This window comes from Castor canadensis, chromosome 16, assembly GCF_047511655.1.
Source record: "Castor canadensis chromosome 16, mCasCan1.hap1v2, whole genome shotgun sequence".
In the NCBI taxonomy this organism is placed as follows: domain Eukaryota; kingdom Metazoa; phylum Chordata; class Mammalia; order Rodentia; family Castoridae; genus Castor; species Castor canadensis.
Window position 1 is genome coordinate 67418080 of NC_133401.1, and position 20521 is coordinate 67438600.

Below are 20521 nucleotides of genomic sequence, written 5' to 3' on the forward strand. Positions count from 1 at the left end.
GGACATGGCTCAAGTTGTAGAGCACCTGCCTAGTAAACTTTCAAGTTCCTGCCAGCCCCAATATTGCCAAAAAAAAAAAAACAAAACTATAATAAAACACCTATTTCTTTGCACAATGAAATATACACTTTTATACACTTACTGGTAAGATCATAAATTCATTCTTTTTTGGAACATAACTTGGCAATATATGTTAGGAGACTCACTTGCTCATTTGACAACCCATTTGCTTGACCAAGAATAAACCCTCAATGTGGAGCAAAGATATATGTACAAAGATGTTCACTGCAGTGTTACTTACGAAGATGAAAAACTGGACAAGTTTACATAATAGAAGACTGGGTAAGTAATTGTTAAGAAAATCGTGATAAGATTGTGATGGATTTTTAAGCAATGATTAAATGTGCATAACAATTTCATAGAAAATATGTGTAATATAATAAATAAAAAGAAGCAAAACCTTATCCTTGAAATGATATTGAACAATTTTGGGTTTTGTTTTGGTATTTTGAGATGGGGTCTTTTTATTGTAGCCCAGGCTAACTTCAACTCATGATCCCTCTGCCTTGGTCTCATGACTACTGGGATTCCAGGTGTGTGCCTGGTTTGAAAAATGTTTTTAAAAAACTCACATGTTCAGTGGAATAAAATATTAAATTTGTTAATTACATTGCCCCTGAGTGGTGAGGTTATGATTTAATGATATGATGGTCTTCTCTACATTGCAGTTCTCAGGGGTATAAGCCACCTTCAACAGAAAGTTACTTTAAATGCAATTATTTCTCCTAGGACTATTTACTCCAAATAAGTATTTTAAAAATGAAAAAGAATTTTGGCATTACACATGTGTACATGTTCATACACACATACAATGTGCTCCATAAATATGTACAGGTACATGTCAGTTAAAAATAAACTTGGGCTGGCAGAGTGGCTCAAGTGGTAAAAGCACCTGCCTAGCAAGCATGAGGCCCTGAGTTCAACTCCAATCCTGCCAAACAAACAAACAAAACCACTTATGGACAAGGTAGTTTGGGGTATCCTTCTTCTCTTTGCTATGTTAAGTACAATTTTTAGACTTACGTCATATCCTCGGAGAACGGCCAGGTGGAAGGAAAGAAGTTGAAGGGGAATCACACTTAGGATGCCCTGCAGGCAGTCCACAGTATGGGGCAGCTCGATGGTTTTATACGCAAACTTGGAGCTCTCAGTGTCATCCTTGGAGCACAGTATAATTGGGCGACCCTGAAGCAGAGAATCATGGTCATAAAATATTGTTTCCAAAAGAAACATCAATGTAAATGTGGAACTGTTACAGTGGGGCAGGGGGACTATAGTGGGGGGGAGGGAGAGAGGGGAAGGAGTGGGTGCTGGGAGGGATGAATATGATGAAGTATTTATATTTAAGTATGAAAATAGCATAATTGAACTCACTAAAAACTGTTAAAAATTAAAAAGGAGGGGAGGGGGATGGGAGAAACAAAGTAATAGAGGGGGTGAATTTGATCAAAGTGTAATATATTTATGTCTGGAAATACCACAACGAAACCACTCTATACAATTAATATATGCTAATAACTATATGTAATAAAAATTGATTTTTTAAAAAAGAAGCAAGCCATTACACACAGCAGAGGTCCTGCACTTAGCATTACTGCAATGATAACATTAACCTTTTAATTTTGCTGGAATTACAGGAGAGGTCCTATGCATGATTTATGTAAGGGACGGCACGTGGGGTGTTTATTTCCTTTCCTTGAGGAGGTGATTGTCATCTTGCCCTATCACTCTGCACCGTTCTGCTGAGTGGCTTCAGAGTGCCTTAAAAGATTCTGGCAGGCCAGGTGCCAGTGGCTCACACCTGTAATCTTAGCTACTCAGGAGGCAGAGATCAGGAGGATGGCGGTTTGAAGCCAGCCCAGGCAAATAGTTCGAGAGACCCTCTCTTGAAAATACCCAACACACACACACACAAAGGGCTGGTGGAGTGGTGGCTCAAAGTGTAGGCCCTGAGTTCAAAACCTAGTACTATACACACACACACACACACACACACACACACACACACACAGGTTCTGGCAGACCCACTCCGAACTTTAATGGAGCTCAAAATTTCATGATGGAAAACAAAATCATAAACAAACAAACCAAGAAATAAAGATGCATTTTAGATAAGCATCACAAGGGCAATAAAACAGGGTGATGTGACTGAGACGGCCTCTCGCAAAAGGAGATATCTGGATTGAGTTGAGACCTTAATGCTGAGGGGCTGACTCTGATCTGTGAGAACAGCATTTCAGAAAGCATGAACAGCCAATGCAAAGGCTCAGAAGCAGGAATGAGCTTGACATGATTGGGGAACAGAAAGAAGGGGGGAGCAGCTGGAACTAGGTAGAAAGGAAGAAGGGGAAGACAATTCAGGCTTGTGGGTCACTGCAGTTTGATGGGGCACTTCAGAAGGATTTTCAGCAGGGAAATGATACAACAGTGTTTTATACCATCTCTCTGACCTCTGCTGAGACAAATGTGGCACCAGGTAGCTTAAGCGCCATATTGGATCTCACCTCCTGTACTTCATGAAGCCCTCCCAGAATGCATCTGTGGGGGGGGGCTCTGCCTTCCTACCTCAGGGAAGCTGTTGTATAATAAAGAAACTGGCTAGGTTTTATCCCTGGTTCCTGGGAGGGAGCAGATAAATCTTTGGACTTTCCTCGGTGATTAGAAGTGTCATTATTCATGGAGGTCCCCTTGGATCACACCTGAGTTTATGCTAATGAGGTGACTCATGATGGGTCCATAGATAGTTTCAGAATGGGGGCTGATCAGACAGTTGGGGCTTTGAGCCATGAAGGTCAGAAGGGGCGCAATTATCCAATCAACCATGCTTACTTAGTGAAACCCCAATAAAAATCCTGAAGCCAGAAGCTCAGGTGAGCTCCCTGGTGACACACACTGATGCACCAGGAGGGTGACCCATCCTGAGGGTGCAGAAGCTTCATGCTTGGGACCCTTGCCCTGTGAGTCTCTTCTTTGGGGATGGTCCTGAGTCACAGTCATTGTAACAGTAAGTATAGCACTTTTCCAAGTTCAGTGGGTTGTTCTAGGGAACTGCTAAACCTGAGGGGGGTATGGGAACTCCCAAATTGCAGCCAGTTGGTCCAAGGTGTGGGTGCCCTATAAATCCCCCAGTGTGATTCTGGAAATTAAAGCAGCATGTTGAGGATTGGGTCCTTAACCTGTGAATTCTGGCCTAACTCTAATGCTAATAGTATTAGCATTGGAACTGCATTTCAGTCACTGTGGAGGGGAAAATCTGGATCCCAGGGCTCTCTTCCAGGAGTGCCTCCTCTGGTCTCCAGGTCTAGGATCCAGGGCAACTGGGGACAGTCTGGTCACTGGACCTCACTGAGGAAGTGTTGTAGGACATGGCTGTAGGTTGGTTAGTTCCCTTCCAAATGTGTCCAGTAAGGGACCCAGGAGAGGGTGTGCTCACACCTACTCACTGCCAGCCCAATCCATAGTCACTGCTGGCAGATGGTTGGTGAGGTGGGCATGTGTAAAAGACAGCAGGGGTGAGGGAGCCCCAGCCCTGAAAAGGGCTCTCACCTGGCGGGCTGTGACCTGCTGCAGGGCGTTCTGGCATTTGGCAAAGCACGGATCCTTCATGATGACCATGATGACTGGCATTTGCTTGTCAACCAGAGCCAGGGGCCCATGTTTCAGCTCCCCAGCCAGGATGCCTTCTGAGTGCATGTAGGTTATCTCTTTGATTTTCTGGAGAAACACAAGGTGGGATCCATATCACACTAGGCAGACCAGGGGCTGCAGCAGAACAGCTGGAGAGGAAGAAGAAAGCTGGTGGGGGGGGGCGGGAGGGCATGTAAGGTGAGAGTTGAGGGTCACAAAGCAAATGGATGTATGGATGGATCTACAGCAGCCACCACAAGGCTAGGGCCAGGAGAGAGGTCTGACTGCTGTCCAGGACATGCACAAAGCCCCACTGGCAGCCTCTGTGTCCTCAGGCCATCACCTGGCTACCCCCTTTGGATGGAACATTGGCATGAGTCTTGCCAGCCTTCTTCCCTGTCCTAAGTCAGTCACATGGCCTCTCCATTTTATGGCATTGTGTTCTTCTTAGCTCTACCCTTACTCAATTACCTGGTTAATCACCTCCCCACCTAACCCCCATTTTAGAACCTTAATAACTTCCAAAGTCTTGCTTTAATTGACCTATCTAGTAAAATTCCACACCCTGGGCTGTTAGTTGATGTTTTTCCTATGTTTGGCTACATCCATTTCTTTTTTTTTTTTTTTTTTTCGGTGCTGGGGACCGAACTCAGGGCCTTACACTTGCCAGGCAAGCGCTCTTCCACTGAGCTAAATCCCCAACCCCGGCTACATCCATTTCTATTCAGTTACCATTAAGTCTACACCATTGCACCAATGAGAGTGTCAAAGAAAACATCCTTCCATTCTCCTACAGCTATTTATTTGGTCAGGGAAACACTGTAAAGAACGAGATTCTTCCCTGAAGACCACAGACAGCTGAAATGCTTGGCCTTTGAGTGACCACAGAGGGCCAATGACTTGTGCCAGCAGCAGCTTTCCCTAAAGACTAACTTGGAGATGCAGTTGAAAACACATCTTTGACCAGCAACATTTAGCCACTGCAGCTGAGCCCTTCCAGCCAAGCAGCAGAACTACCTGGGGGCCGAAAGTGCATCCCACCCAGGCCTTACTTCTCCTGTGCCCCCTGAGAAGCAGTGTGTGCCAGCTTCTCACTTTCTTTAATCAGAGTCAGAATCTTGTACATGATTCAAGTTCAAAGACGAGGGAGTGATGGGCTGTGATATTGTGAAAGACATATTTGGTCTTAGACCCCTTTCTTGGCACAAAATTCCTAAAATCCTTAGACTGTTCCAGATGACAGTTATCTTTCTACGCTAATAACTGAGTGATGGCTAGAAGCTCCTAAGTGGCTTCAGGATAGGACAGGTCACTAGATAGGCCAAGGGAGGATCAGAGGGCTGGAACTTTAAGTCCCATGCCACCCCAACCTCTGGAGAGGGCACAAGTGCTGATGGCTAAGTTGGTCATTCATGACCAATGATTGAATCCATCAGACCCATGTAGTGAAGCCTCTACAAAACACAAGAGTATTTGGAGAGCTTCTGGATAACTGAACACATGGAGAATCCTGGAAGGGGGAGCACCTGGAGAGAGTATGGAAATTCTACACTCCTTCACCTGTACTCTGAGCTAGGTATGCATCAATCCGCTCGGCTAGTGATTGCAATGCAGCTGAACATTTCTTGTGAACCGCTGGCTGGGGGCTGGTGGGGAGGGAAGAGCACGTCCCACCACAGAGGAGGGAGCCGAAGACCACTTATGCTCTCCTTTTCACCGTGTTTTTCGGATTTCTTCTGCCTGCCTCCATATTGCTTAGCAGTACGGGCCACTGGAGGTGGGGGCCGGGCAAGGAGCGCTCACCAAGGCTCCTTCCAGGCAGGTGGCATAGTTATAGCCCCGTCCCATCACCAGGAGCGACCTCTGTGTGTAGAGCTCCAGAGCCAGGTCGTGGATCTTCTCATCCAGCGACAGCACTTCCTTGATCAGCTCTAGGCCAAGCACAAGACAGAGCAAAAAGCCAGTCATTCTGATTTCAAAACAACACTCAGAACAAAAATAATAGGGTACAACACAAGGTTTTGGAACCCATGTCCCTTTCGATACTTTGCATCTTGCATTAGTTTAGAAGGGTTTTAAACTTAGCTTATGGGAAATAGCTTGAGTTACTGACCAGGACTTTGTTGAGCGTTAATTCAAATTTGTGTGAATACTTTCCTTGAGTACCTAAAAGGAAGGTAGGGAACTATTATTTCTAGTATTTTTTTTTTTAACAGGAATGGAACTGAGGCTTAGAGAGAAAAAACAAAATCAACCAGCTGGCAAGACACAGAACCTACACTCCAAATTAACACTTTCTTCCCTGCCAAGTGCTATGTCTCAAGGTAAAGCCAGTGTTAAGGCCAGCAGTGCTTGAACTTTCTGGCCCCAGGACTCCTTTGCAATCTTAAGAATTATTGCAAATTCCTAACAGCCTTTGTTTTTTGTGGGTTATATCTCTGAAGTTACTAGATTAGAAAATAACACTGAGAAATTTAAAAATATTTATTAATTCATTTAAAAATAATAATAAACCTATTGTGTTAGTTATTCTATTTTCTGGAAAAGATGGGTGAGAAGAGTAGCACTATTTAATATTTTTGCATATCTGTTTAATGTCTGACTTTTTAATTAAAGACAGTCAACTCTCATCTCTGCTTATGCATTTAATCTGTTGTGTTTAATACTATAGCAAACTTGAGAAGCAATAGTTTGTAAAAACAGTAGCTGCAGATGTAGAATCTGAAATTATATCAACAAAGTTTTTCTAGTTTGTTACAAAAAAATCTATTGGTCTGTTTTTCACTTCAAATGGTTCATTTACACCTGCATAATTGTGTAACATCACTGCATAAAGTCATATAAATCCCCTAAAAATGGACACATTTCATTATAAAATATATTTTAGAAATCACATTTATTAAAATCTCCATGATCTCAGGCTTATGCCTATAATCCCTAGCTACTTGGGAGGCTGAGATTGGGAGGATTGAGGTTTGAGGCCAGCCTGGGCAAATATTTCTCAAGATTCCATATTCAAAATAACTACAACAAAATGGACTGGAGATGTAGTATAGCACCTGCTTTACAATCATGAAGCCCTGAATTCAAACCTCAGTTACACCAAAAAAAGAAAAACATCACTATGGTCTCAGAAAAGTCTTTAAATGTTGGGAGTTGGTCAAACTCATGATGGTAGGTACAAGTTTTCCAAAATTCTAAGTTTTGATTGAAAGCTTGATGTATATTATTGGCAACAAATACTGTTTGTTTCTCTTGAGGTGCCAACTTTGCTCATTTTTGAACAAATGTCTGCCAAGTACTCAGTGGCTAAGGCAGCCCAGGGAGGAGGGCGCAGGATGAGGTCACAGGCAATAGTGGCTCAGTGCGTAGGGCTCCAGGACCTGGGGAGGAGGGTGGGTTTGAATCTTGGCCCAAGGGGAACTTCTGGAGGGATTTAATGGTGGGTAGATAGTCCTAGGGGGAGAGAGGGATTGACAGTATTGTTTACAGGAAAGAGCCAAGGAAGAGAGTGGCCAAGCACAGTCCATGGGATTTGAAAATAGAGCACTAGGGAGGCTGAGGGAGGAGGATCAAGAGTTCAGTGCTGGCCTGGGTTACACAGTGAGACATTATTGAAAGAAAGAAAAGAGAGAGGGAGAGGGAGAGGGAGAGGGAAGGGGGAAGAGAGAGAGAGAGAGAGAGAGAGAGAGAGAGAGAGAGAGAGAGAAGGGAGGGGGGAGGGAGGAAGGAAGGAAGGGAGTTCTGTAACATACCAGGTAAAGATCTCAGGCCACGAATGATCTCTTGCCTCCTAGTTTGCAGTGAAATTCGGTCTTCAGACATCATCAAACCAAACATCACCAGAGAGATGAACTGACTGGTGTAAGCCTGTGGACAAAGAAGAATAGCAGAAAAGATTCTAAAATAATTGTCTCAAAGATGCTTGAAGCACTAAAGGATGACACGGACAAAGACAGGAAAATGATGTATGAACAAAATGAAACTCTAAATAAGAAGAAAAAAATACCCAGGAAGGGGGAAGGAGGGAGGGTGGAAAGAGAGAAAGGGAGGGAAGGAAAGAAAGAAGGGAGGAAGGGAGAAAGAAGGGTAGGAAGGGACAAAGAGGTGCGGGGCAGAGCATGGCGTAACTGCTTGCAGGAGAGGAGGCCACCCCTCAAGGCCCCCATCCATCCACCCACCCAGGCTCTCCCACAAGGAGCGCAGGCAAAGCCTACCTTGGTGCTGGCCACGCCGATCTCCGGCCCTGCGTTGATGTGGACGCCGCAGTCCGTCTCGCGGGAGATGGAGCTGCCCACGGTGTTGGTGACGCCCACGGTCAGGGCGCGGCGGTCCTTGCAGTAGCGCAGAGCCAGGAGCGTATCTGCAGTCTCGCCTGCACACAGGGGCCCTTTCAGTCTGCAAGTGCGGGCGCTCTGCCAGCCTAACCCCCTCCCCCGCCCTCCTCACCCATTAACGCCAGCTCCTACAAGAAATGGCACCCAAGACACAGCCAGCCAGCATGCAGGAAAAGATGCAAGCTCAACTTTTTTCTCCTGTAGATTCTTAGATTCAAGGCTTCCTTACTATTTGTGGGGAACGCTCTCTCATCCACTGTTTCACTGCATTCTCTTGACAACCCTGTGGGGCCACTCTCCCCACTTGCACCTTAGGATGAAGGGCTCAGAGCCAGGATGGAATCAATGTCCCCATCAAGGCCACACAGCTGCGGGCCACAGTGGGCCTGACTTCCAATCCGCTTTCTATGATTCTAAGCTGCCTTATTCACAAAGTGCTAGGGTTTAAGATTCGACTTTTAAAGAGCAAGAACCACCCCTCCACATCACCACCAAACACACACAGGTGGTGTTTCTCAAATAGACCTTGTTCGAAAGGGAATACTTCTTGCAGCCTCCCAATGTGTACCAAAATCATTTTTATAATAAAATAAAAAATACTTAAAACAGGTTCATGCATAACCCAGCACAAATACCCTGTGTTTGGTAACTCTTAAAAAACCCAAACTAAATTAAATATAAACCAGACCATAAAATCCCAACCACTGACTGCACAACTCTCTGGACCCGTCCATGTGGCCACAGCTCTTGGCTGTGCTTATCCTAGCTTTGCTGCAGTTTCTCTCCTTTTTTTCTCTTTGGACTTCCAGGTTTAGAGCTTGGAGGGTCATCAGGCCTTTCTCAGCACCAGTGGTGGGGTGGGAAGGGATAAGGGCGGGGCTACCTTCCTCAGCCCTTGATTGGTCCCTCCCACCCATCTCATTGAAGAGTTAACATTTCTGTAGAGATTCAAGTGCTGCACTTCATTACTTTCACAGGAAATCCACCTCTGTTGTTTTGTTAATCGCTCCCATTGATTCCTGAAATATTTTTAGGGTCTGATGGAATCATCAACCCAAAGGCAACTGCAGCAACCTCTGTGTAACAAGGTGGTCAGTGAGATGGTGGGAAAGTCTGCACTAGTTTTTCTTAGCTTGTCATTAAAATGGAAATGGTATTAAGAATTCAAAATGGGCCGGGCTCAGATGGCTCATGCCTGTAATCCTGGCTACTCAGGAGGCCGAAATCAGGAGGATCGCGTTTTGAAGCCAATCCGGGCAAATACTTCGTGAGACCCTATCTTGAAAAAACCCTTCACAAAAAAAGGGGTGGTGGAGTGGCTCAAGGTGTAGGCCCTGAGTTCAAGTCCCAGTACCACACAAAAAAAGTCAAAATGGAAGCAATATTAAAAAGGCCCTATGGATGTTACAGCATCACTGTCAAGTTTCCCATTGTGGCTATGTTTTTTTCTTTTATCATTTTTATTGTACATTCTGAAGTACTTACGGAAGAAATGACATGACGTATAGCACTAGCTTCAAGATAAACCAGAGAAGGGAACAGGTGAATGGCAGATATGGGTGACACAAGACTGGCTGAATTGATCATTGCTGAGGCTAGACAATTCACTACATGAATCTCTACTTTTATAAGGGTTTGGAATTCTCCATAGTTAAAACATTTTACAAGATCTTCCTAAAGCTCAAGGAGACTCCAAGGACATGGCTATGGAATCCCTCCCAGACCCAGTAACCCACCCAGCTACAGCAAACTCCACAAGTAGTGTCAGGAGGGCGCCCAGGCAGGGTTAACTCAGCTAGGGAGCACCCTTCTCCCTAAACCAGAGCAGGGCTGCTCCACATCTCCCCCCTGCTGGACAGTATGGGCACTGCAACATCTGGCAGTTGGGATTTGGGCACAGAGCCCCACACTACACATGACTCTCAATCTCCAAGCATTTTGGAGATTTTTCTCTCAACTAAATCCAGCAAACATTTATGCGAACCTTGGTCAGTGGTCCTTGAATTGCTGAACTTTCAATAGCAGGAGATGGGCCTGGATTCTTAGCCTCACTTCGGCTCTATCATACCCTGGCTGCAGGCTTTCCCTATAAAATGATGGCAGTATCTGATGACTTTGAGGGTTGAGTGACCTGATGTATGGGAGAGTGTATGGCACATGGTAGGTGATGTAATATAATATGGGGCAGAGAAAAGAGAGACCAGAGATGAACGAATGCACAGTTGGCAATGTTGCCTGTATCCCTTACCTGACTGGCTTATAAAAAAACAAACATCATCCCTGAACACAGGTGTGTTCCTGTCCAGAAAATCACTGGCAAGTTCAACCATTACAGGGAGCTCTGTCAGTTCCTCCAAAACTTGTCGTGTCTGAAGTCAAAAAGAATGGAAACTAACGTCAGTTATAGGCAGTGCAAGGATATGGGGCAGCTGAGCTTCTAGGGTCAGTTTGTGACATGGTGCGTTCCTGTCCAGAGGCTGAGGGGGCTTCAGTCTCTCACAGGCTACCGTGAAGAAGAAAGGGCTCAGTGCCACTTTTCAAGTTGGCTTATGGGAATGGGTTCAAGGACTTTGTCAAATACAGAAGGCCAATGCATGATAAAATTTAAGTGATTCACCCTAGACCACTGTTAATTCCCCTGCGTTATCAATGATGCAGTGTGTTGCACTTACAGCCACAGCAGCGTGGTAGCTGGTTCCACACCCAATGACAATGAGCCTTCGGCATCTTCGAATCTCTTTCAAATGGTCCTTCAAGCCGCCCAGCAGCACTGCAGGACACATGGCAGGCAGGGTGTTAATGCTGACTCTACACAGTGACTATGGTGCACAGTAGGGGGCTTCCCACTGAGTACTGGGGTTACCTGTGTTGGTCTCAAAATTCACCCGACCTCTCATGGTATTGAAAACCGATTCTGGCTGTTCAAAGATCTCCTTCTGCATAAATGCGCTGAAGTTACCTGGTCAAATAAACATCAGTGAGGTGGGTCAGTGTTCATTTAGTTGCATTTCTGTGGCTTAGCTTTTAGTCGGGAAAAGCTTGGTTAAAGCCTGCATGCAGTAGCGACAGTGACACCTGTGAAGCCCATTGTAGATTCCTAAGGGCATCCCTAGGTATTGGCCTACCTTCTGATGATGGGGACAAGTTAAAGGAAGCAGGTCAGGTACTTATACAGAGTGCCACAAAGCAAATAAAGCAAGTGAAGAGGTGGCCACCGTGGGTGAGGGGGTTGGGAAGGGTCATGGAGCAAAGGATCAGAGAAGGGCTCTGTGAGGGGTGATGTTTCAGAGGCACTTGGGATAACCAAAAGAAGCCAGTGTTAGATTTAGGATAGTAAATCAGGGACTCCCCCCCACCCCCAAGTGGACAAGCAGTTGGCCTTCCCATGAAACAGTGAGGCAGCCTGGTCAGGGCAGGGTATGATAAGCAAAGAGTTGAATATGGTGGGGACAGGCTTAGGTGGGGGTGGGGAGCTTATGGACCAAAGCACGGAGTTTGGATTTTATTCTAAGAATTCTGGGAAGTTATTAGTGGCCTTTATGCAGCAAGATGATAGCAGGGTCTGATTCAAGTTCTTAAAACTTTCCTCAGGCTGCCTTGTGGAGTAGAGATTGTTGAGGACAAAAGTAAGTGCAGAACAGCCAGGCACAGTGGTATACAACTATAATCCCAGCACTTGGGAGGCTGAAGCAGGAGAATCAAGGGTTATGAGGCTGGCAGGAGCAACATAGCAAGATCCTGTCTGAAAAAATGCCCCCACACAACAAAAGTGGGTGCAGAGATACAGGTTCTACTTGTCGGGAGAAAGTGGGTCACAGCATCCCATTACTGAAGACTTCTTGTCCAGAGGACAAGTGATGACTGAGATGTAGGAATGTTATTTGAGGGAGTCAGAGAACAGACTGGGGTCATATCGAGCAGATTCTGAATATACACAGGAGCTCCCCTTAGGAGGTGCTAAGCCAGGCTCTCCACAGCCTCTCAGCTGTGTAAGTCACAGGTCACCTGCAGCCCTTCCCCAGTGATCATAGAGGGTAGGAAGGCAAGAACAAGGCAAAGTGTCAGGACCCCTCCTCCCACCAGACCTGCTCACATGTGCTCTCAGAGGACACCTACCTTTCATGATTTGCTGCAATTCCATCTGCAAGGTCTGGATAGCTCGAGATGGGTCATCACTAGCTGAGCGCTTGACTCGGTGAATGGAGAGTTTCCCATCAGCTACTGCAGCGATATCATCATCCTCCAGGAAGATGACCCGGTTGGTGTGTTCTATGATGGCGCTGGAGTGAGGGAAACACAGGCATCAAAATTGTACCTTTCCCTTAATTGTTACCAAGTATGAACTCCTTATCAGTGGCCTTGGAGGAGTTATCACAGCACCCAACTAAAAACACAAATTTGCAGTGAATTTTCCCCCTCTTCACATCTCTCTCCTCCTCCCACAAAATTGTTTTGAAGCCAGTTAAGGTTAGACCGAACCCTAACTTTAACCCATTATAGAATGTATGGGAACATGGTATCATTTCTTCTGTAAAATTTTTGCTTATATCTCTAAAAAATAAGGACTATTTTTAAACCAACTACCATACCAACATCATATCTAAAATTTACAGTTCTTCCCTCGAATCATTGAATTTCCAATATATTCAAATTTCACTGAACAATCTCATGGATTATTTTTATAATTGGTTTCTTCAAGCTTGGAAACCAATGCACTATTCTGAAATGTTCAGGGAAAGAAGGAAGCATTTTTTTTTAAACAGTTGTCCTCCAGAATAACCTCATAGTTTATGAAAACAACTTTCTCTTTATAGAAGTAATATAGCTAAGGCCTGGTGCAGTGATTCAGTTCTCTAATCCCAGCTACTTGGGAGGTGGAGGTCAGGAGGTTCAAAGTCAGCCTGAACCCCAAAATAACCAAAGCGGAAAAGGGATAGGGGTCTGGCAAAAATGGTAGAGCACCTGCCTAACAAACCCAAGGCCGTGAGTTCAACCCCCAGTACTGCCAAGAAAAAAAAAAAAAAGGAAAAAAAGAAAAGTAATTCAGCTAATATAGAAGGAATGATAGAAGTAGAATAATCAGTTTATAAACTCCTAATTATTAACTTTTTAAATTTTTTTTGGTGTTACTGGGGCTTGAACTCAGGGGCTTGTACTTCGTAGGCAAGGACTCTATCACTTGAGCCATGCCTCCAGTCCTGAACTCATCATATTAATAGCTCTAATCAAGGACCATCAGTGGCTGCTGAAACCATGAAGTGAAAAGTTGAGAGAAACTTTACAATGGATGGATAAGGCTGGCAACACTTCACCCCCTGGCTGCCTGACTGACCTTAGCACAAAAAGAGAAACAATGAGACCTGAAGTGCCTCCTGATGGAAGGACACCCACCACCTATGGAGTCTTGCCAAAAAATCAATTGTGAATAAGATCAAGCTTCTAGAAACTTTTAAACTCTATAGGAACTACAGTAGACAGAGGAACATGTTTAACAAAACTATAAGGGATGCATTAAGCAAAATCCAAACAGTGGGAATGCATCAGATAAATGGCCCCATTTCTTAACACACACACACACACACACACACACACACACACACACACACACACACACAGCAAGACAAAAGTGTGTGTGTGGGACCTTAAGGCAATCAACAAGATAGGCCCACCAATAAAATACAGGGTTGTGTTTATTTTTTATAACAACTTTTTCTGAATGGAAAGTGATTTTCTCCTTGATATTGTTATATCAAGTTTCTTTTAAAAATAAGCTTAAAGTTAGGAAAGTGGTTAATAAAAAAATGTTGGGCAATCAAAGCACAGAGGGACCACAGATATGGGAAAAGCCGTGAGGGGGTACATGAAGAACCCCTGGGGAGAAAAACCCTTCATTCCACCATGACCCACAGCTCTGTAGAAAATCACAAATTCCTGATGCAAAGTTAAATACACAAACTATCAAGTTCTCTGGCTCTGAGAAGTCACTTCATTCAGACCCCAGGGTGGAAAAGATTAAAAAGGATGGCAAGCCACTGCACTGGAAAAAAAATATTTTAAACAGCATGAACCCATTGCATCCAAAGTAAAAAGAGTGATAAAAAGAAGAATAAAAATGGTCCAATCTCACCTCCAAGAGATAAACACTGCTTCCATTGCAGCAATGCTCTTTGACAAGCTTGATGTATGTTTGTATTTATGTGTGCATATCTAGATGTGTAAGTGTACTTATTATTTTAATTTACAAAGCAGATGATAATCTATTAATGGTATTAAGACCTTTGGCAGAGGAGTTAGCTTACCTCCGTCTTACATGTCCTGTGCCCTCTGGTGACATAGAGAACCCCTCTGAGCCCTGTCCATGGTCTTGCTCTTTAGAACAGGAGGTGACCTCTGTACCCTCACCCAAGGTACACTATGATCACTAAACAGCATTGTCCTGGCTGCTGTTGTCCCGAGGGCTCTATAGTACAGTGAGTCTTCATATCTGAGAGGGTCACCATTGTTATTCGTCTTTCTCAGTATATGTTGGTGCTAGGATTTGGGTATGTCTCCTAGAATTCATGTGTTAGAAATTTAATCCCCAAAGTCATATGGAGGTGGGGTTCTTTAAGAGATGACCATCTCTTAATGGATGAATCCATTCATGGATTCATGGGTTAACGGACTAATAGATTAATGAGGTGTTATAGGAGTAGCTATGTTATGAACGTGAGCTCTCTCTACCTCACCCTATGGTGCCTTCTGCCACATTGTGACGTAGCAAAGAGGCCCTTTATAGATGCTGGCACCGTGTTCTGGGACTTCTCAGACTCCAGAACTATGAGCTAAATACCACCTCTATTCTTTATAAGTTGCCTACTCTTGGGCATTTTGTTATAGCAACAGAAAACAGGTGAAAACAGTTGGCTTTCTTATTTATATACTACATAGAATCACTTTTTTAAGTTCCAACAACCTAAACAAAAAAAAGTCCTCTAGGATTTAAACTGCAGTACTGAGTTTACAGATTTATTTATGGAGAAGCAAGATTTTTAAAAAAATTAAACAATTCTGAACCATTAAATTAAAATTATAATTCTAATAATTTAAAAAAGTAATATTAAGCCTTCCTACCAAGCAACGTGGAATACCTCCCTTGATTCAAATCTCTTTTTTCTCATCATAAACTTTTGTAGTCTTCTGTTTCTGGATTACTTGTGTTGAAATTAATTCTAAGGAATTTATTTAAAGTCCTTTTTTTTTTTTTTTAGTGTTGCTTTTTCTTTCTCAGCAAACCTTTGCTGAGTGCCAGCCTACAGTGCCTGGTTACATGAGGAGCTATTATACAAGTAATAAGGTAGATATGGCTCCTGTCTAGGCAGCTGACCGCCTATGACTATTGCTGGGACCTAAGATTTCCACATCTTTATTTTCAGACTAGCTGCAGAATTAGACCTAATAGCCTTTCAACTGGATTTAAAATGTGCATAATTATATTGCCTATAAATGCTTCATCTTTTTAGGCATTTGTGTCTTTTTCTAATTTAGAATCAACTCCCATATTTCACTGACTACAAGATATCATTGATTGTAAGGTCACAATTATTTTCTATGCTCCTATAAAATACGAACTTGAGAAAATTTTAGTTGCAAGATGTCACTTATACAGACCAAAATATGTAAGATAATTGTGTGAACCATCAAAATAATATTAGCGTCTCACTGAAATGGTGCTCTAAGGAAAACAATTTGGGAATTACTGGCCTTAACTGTCAATGTCAGTATGATGCCAGGTATGGGCAGAAACAGACCTCACAGGTCTCCAGAAGACCTGGCCTGGAGTGCTCCCTGCTTCAGAAAAAGGTCTTCCTAGAGGTTGGGTGGAGAAGAAAAGCCAAACAGGATGAAAAGGAAGAAAAGCTTTGATGAAAGAGGTTATATAGAGGTGTCTGTCTCTGTCTCTCTCTCTCCTCACCTGCCTCTCTTCCTCTGTGTGTGTGTGTGTGTGTGTGTGTGTGTGTGTGTGTGTGTATAAAATTTATGTACCAAAACAGATATGTCAGAGTTTCTAAAATTTCAAAAATTAGTATTTTGTGGACTGATGGGAACAAGCACTTTAGAGACAACTAGACAAACCCCCTAAATCTTTGCTTTGTTTTTGTGAATAATCAGACCTTGGACAAAGGCAGGGATGGTGGAGGAAGGACTGGGGTTTGGAGACACTGCTCCACCTTAAGGGATGGACTTGGAGTTCTCCCAGACAAGGGGGCGGACAGGGAAGGGTGTGCACTGAGGGAGCACAGGCCAACATGTTCAGATCTGCTATTTTTGCCAGAGAATCTAGAAATCCAGGTTTTTCTATAAACTCTCCCAATTTCAAAATATTGGCAACAAATTTAATTATTCTATACAGGCCCCAAACAGTGGGCCACTGGAGTCAGGTTGTGGCCACCAGGGCTGTTTACAAGAGTCACACAGTTGCTCATCACAAGAAGATCCCAGGAGGAGGACCAGGCAGACATCTGACTTGACTTCAACCCTTACTGAGCTATGAGAAAACAGCTCAAAGGGGGGTGATAAGTGAGAAATGGTGGCCTGGTGATATAGCTCAGTGGTAGAGTGCTTGCCTACTATGTAAAAGGTCCTGGGTTCAATTCCCAGCAGCATAGAGGAAAGAAAAGAAAGACAGATAGTGTTTAGACAGTCATTCTTTGGTTATATAATCCCTAGGACAGGAAGGTAAAAGGATTTTATTACCTTGCATCAGAAGCAAAGAAGAATTCCACGGCTTTGTCACCAACAGCATGAAGGCAGGTGGAGCTGTCCAGTCTCTTCATCCTTGTTTTACAGATATTCTTCACATTCTCAATATTGCCTAGTAAATAAAGGAATAGATTGCAAACCTCAGTAGACTATTCCATTTGCATAACACGCAGCAAGGAACCCATTTTCCCTTTGAATATGTGTGGGAGAAGATTGCAATTTTTAGCTATGGCTGCGTCGGCCAAATCATGTAAAAGCTCCCCAAATAGCACAGTACCACCAAAAGAGCATCTGACTGGCTACAGTGGGAGGGTAATACAAACAAAAACAGACTAAAGAGATGCTCAAATCAGGGCACAGGTGCCATTATACCCAGCTGCATGCTGTTCTCTCTTCTGTGAATGTTTGAAATATCCACAATGAAAAGCTTTTTCTTTTCTTTTCTTTTTTTTATTACTTTATTATTCATATGTGCATACAAGGCTTGGGTCATTTCTCTCCCCTGCCCCCACCCCCTCCCTTACCACCCACTCTGCCCCCTCCCTCTCCCCCCTACCCCCTCAATACCCAGCAGAAACTATTTTGCCCTTATTAATGAAAAGCTTTTTCAAAGATGGAGCCAAGTCTTCATTGCATGAAAATCTTTGAGCCTGAAAGCCATGTGCCAGCTGGGTCCAAGTTAGAGTGAGGCATGCCTGTCTCAGAGTTGGGCTGATGGCACCAGAGCAGCTGCCCTGGAGTTGCACAGTTCAAGTCCTTCTTGGGAAACTTACATGTCCTATATAAGATGGGGATCTGCTCTGTGGAGAGTTTGTATTTGCTCCGCACTCCGATGAGCAGGGGGCTGCCTCTCCTGTAGGGAGAAGAAGGCATCAAGTTACTTATTGCTTTGGATACCCTGGGGCTAGTAATCCTCCTAGCAACTGAGGTGAGATGTCCAAATTCAGCCCTTTCCCTGGAGCAGAGAATTGAGTTTACATGCCGTGGATGGATGCTCTGATCAAAGGAAGATGTTCTCATGGCTTAGGGCAGGGGCCAACAAGCTTGTACATGAATCCCAGCTCACTAATCCAACCACATGGCCAATAAGCTTGGAAATCTGTCCTGACCCAATTCTCACAAACTTGGGGCTCCTACAGTTAGTTCTCTGAAACCCCACATGTGACTAACCCACGCAGTGAGGTCACAGAGGCTGAATGTTTTAACATCAGAGGAAGTGTTGATGGCACACAGAAGCACTTCCATGAAGTCTTCATTTGCTGTGAACCCTTAGAACAGGACTGCTTAATGCCCTGGATCTGCCCAAGGACTTCCCCTTTGTTCCTCTTCTCATGTAGCAGGGACAGTGGTTCCCCAGCTTTTGTAGGCACCAAACTAGTTAACTTTTGGCACTTGTGGATTCAACCAACTACATATAGAAAGCATTCAGAAAAAAGAAGATGCATTTGTACCGAACTTGTACAGGCTTCTTTCTTGTCATTATTCCCTAAACAATATAGCTACATAAACTATTTGCATAGACGTTACATTGTATTAGGTATTACAAGTTATCTAGAGATGACTTAAAGTATCCAGGAGGTTAGATGCAAATACAACTGTGCCATTTTATATAAGGGACTTGGGGACTTTGGTGTTGCTGGAGGATTGGTTCCAGGACCCCTGGACTGTACTACACTCTGTGGGCTGCTTAATGCAATTTCTTGGGTGGTTTTGTTTTTGTCTGAATGACACTTCAGAGGTGAATTTTAGAATCTTCAGTGTGTTCAAGGTGGAATTCATTACAAAAGGGACAGTTATTTTCACAAAGCAAAAGCTTAGGGAATTCCTGCAGCAGATCAGGGTGAGAGCCCCTAACTTGGTTCTCCTTTCCTAGTGCTGTCTCAACCACCAGTGCCAGGTGCTCTGAGCATCTTGGGAGGAGGAAATCTTCAGTAAAGTGCTTTACAGTACTTCTGTCTAGCTCACAATTTCTATGGGTGAATGCGTTCAAGGTATTAGTTCATAATTTTAATAGCATCTTAACTTCAAAATCTAATTCATTGCTCATTGTTATAAAGTATAGTAGTCAAATCAAATTTACAATGGGTGTGCAGAGAAATAAGCAGATCACTTTTGTTATACAATTTGGACCTCTGATTCTTAGTCAGAACCAGGCAGATAAAATTCCAATGGAATAGTTCCCCTCTGTTTTCCATTCAGGGTATGTTCTAAGATCCCCAGTGCATGTCTGAAACTACAGACAATCCTGAACCCTACATGTACAATGTTATTTCCAATATATACATACTTCTAATAAAGTTTAATGTGTAAATTAGGCACACAAGAGACTAGTGACAATAACTACTAATAAAATAGAGTAATTATAACATTATGCTAATATAAAAGATACTTAAAACTTATGAACTGTTGGCTTCTGGAATTTTTCCACTGAATATTTTTGGCTCTCCATTGACTTTGTGTAACTGGAACCTTGGAAATGGGGAGTACTGTAGTTACTAAGGTGCTTCCCCTCCCCCCGCCACGTTAACTTATTAATAAAAAGAAAACGTGAAGACGTGTTAACCACTCAAGAGAGCTTCTAAAACTCATTCCTTCTACAAATGCGGTAATATTTACCTCAACCAATTTCTTGCTAATGTAGACCAATGAACTAATGAACCATTAGCTTGAATCCAGCTCAGGCAAGTGCATTTGGTTTGTTAAGCTGACTCGTAGAGGTCCTTACTCTTTTTCCAGCAGTAACAGACCTTGTTTTCCAATAGTGCTGCCCTGTCTGGACCCCTGTTCTGACTTCTCAAAGTGGGGGAGAAAGTTTGCAGCATTAAAAAAGGTGTTTTGAACACCCTGAATATTTTGGGCAATCTTTTATTGGGTTTAAAGCAAATCAGAGACCCAGTTCTGGGTCCAATGGGAACTAGCTTAAATTGTCTTTCTAATAATGGCAGTGAGAAAGTATGTGGTTATCTAATTTTCTTGGCAAACAGCTACCTCCAAATCTTATTGCTGTAGATTGAGCTCTGTGGATTCCTGAGAGTTTGAGACATAGCGTTTTCCCAAGACACTCCAAAGATTGTCCTGGAGGTTACAGAGCCAGCAGTTATAGGCAATTTAGAAAAATAAAACTTTATTGCTTCTTCACACTGTCTTCTTCTGCATTCATTTTAAATAGAAATATCAAATATTATCATATTTTAAAGGGGATTTCTAAATTTGATAGAAACCAACTGGTACTTTATAATTCTATGATTTGAAAGAATTGTATCCCAAATGGTAAATTGGTTCCAGTCCTAGAAAAAATAAAATCATGATAAATTCTTCTTATTTTCTTCTTAGATACTAAACAGTTTTGCAAGGACAGTTGGGCAGGGGGACAGAGAAGAGTGGTCTCCTGGGGCCTCAGATAGCTTCTCCATGACTCTTTTGTGCCTTCAGAGTGAAGTCTGCAGCCCACAGGGCACTGAGGCCACTTGGAGCCTAGCGTCTGTCCATCTCTTCCCAATAGCCTGTGAAGTTCGTGGGGTACGTACCATCCACATCACCTGGTCAATTGCTGTTCCCCATACCTGGCTCACAACACGCAGACTGGAAGTCTCACTCAGGGCCCCCTCCATCTCACCACCATGCTGGTCAAACTGGGATGGTGGAGTGCCACACTTTCTCTAGGCCCTTGCCCTTCTGCCACTAGTCCCTCCTCCTGGGAAGCTGCTCCTGCCACCTGCTTTCCCCAGGATGACACCTGCTCCCCTCAGGCCCCT

The 20521-nt window shown here is 43.6% G+C and overlaps 1 protein-coding gene across 4 annotated transcripts in view; it reads right to left on the bottom strand.

Annotated features, from left to right (window-relative positions):
• Window positions 1–20521, bottom strand: part of Gfpt2 (glutamine-fructose-6-phosphate transaminase 2) — a 51357-nt gene that overhangs the window by 1854 nt on the left and 28982 nt on the right. For all 4 annotated transcript variants that reach the window (XM_074057478.1, XM_074057477.1, XM_074057479.1 and 1 more), the window contains 11 exons: window positions 17540–17619; window positions 16761–16878; window positions 12141–12304; window positions 10888–10983; window positions 10697–10794; window positions 10273–10393; window positions 7905–8062; window positions 7443–7557; window positions 5491–5618; window positions 3607–3774; window positions 1084–1245 (listed from right to left, as the gene is read on the bottom strand). In XM_074057478.1, the coding sequence (XP_073913579.1) occupies window positions 1084–1245; window positions 3607–3774; window positions 5491–5618; window positions 7443–7557; window positions 7905–8062; window positions 10273–10393; window positions 10697–10794; window positions 10888–10983; window positions 12141–12304; window positions 16761–16878; window positions 17540–17619 (1408 nt within the window). The remainder of the gene's footprint in view (window positions 1–1083; window positions 1246–3606; window positions 3775–5490; window positions 5619–7442; window positions 7558–7904; window positions 8063–10272; window positions 10394–10696; window positions 10795–10887; window positions 10984–12140; window positions 12305–16760; window positions 16879–17539; window positions 17620–20521) is intronic.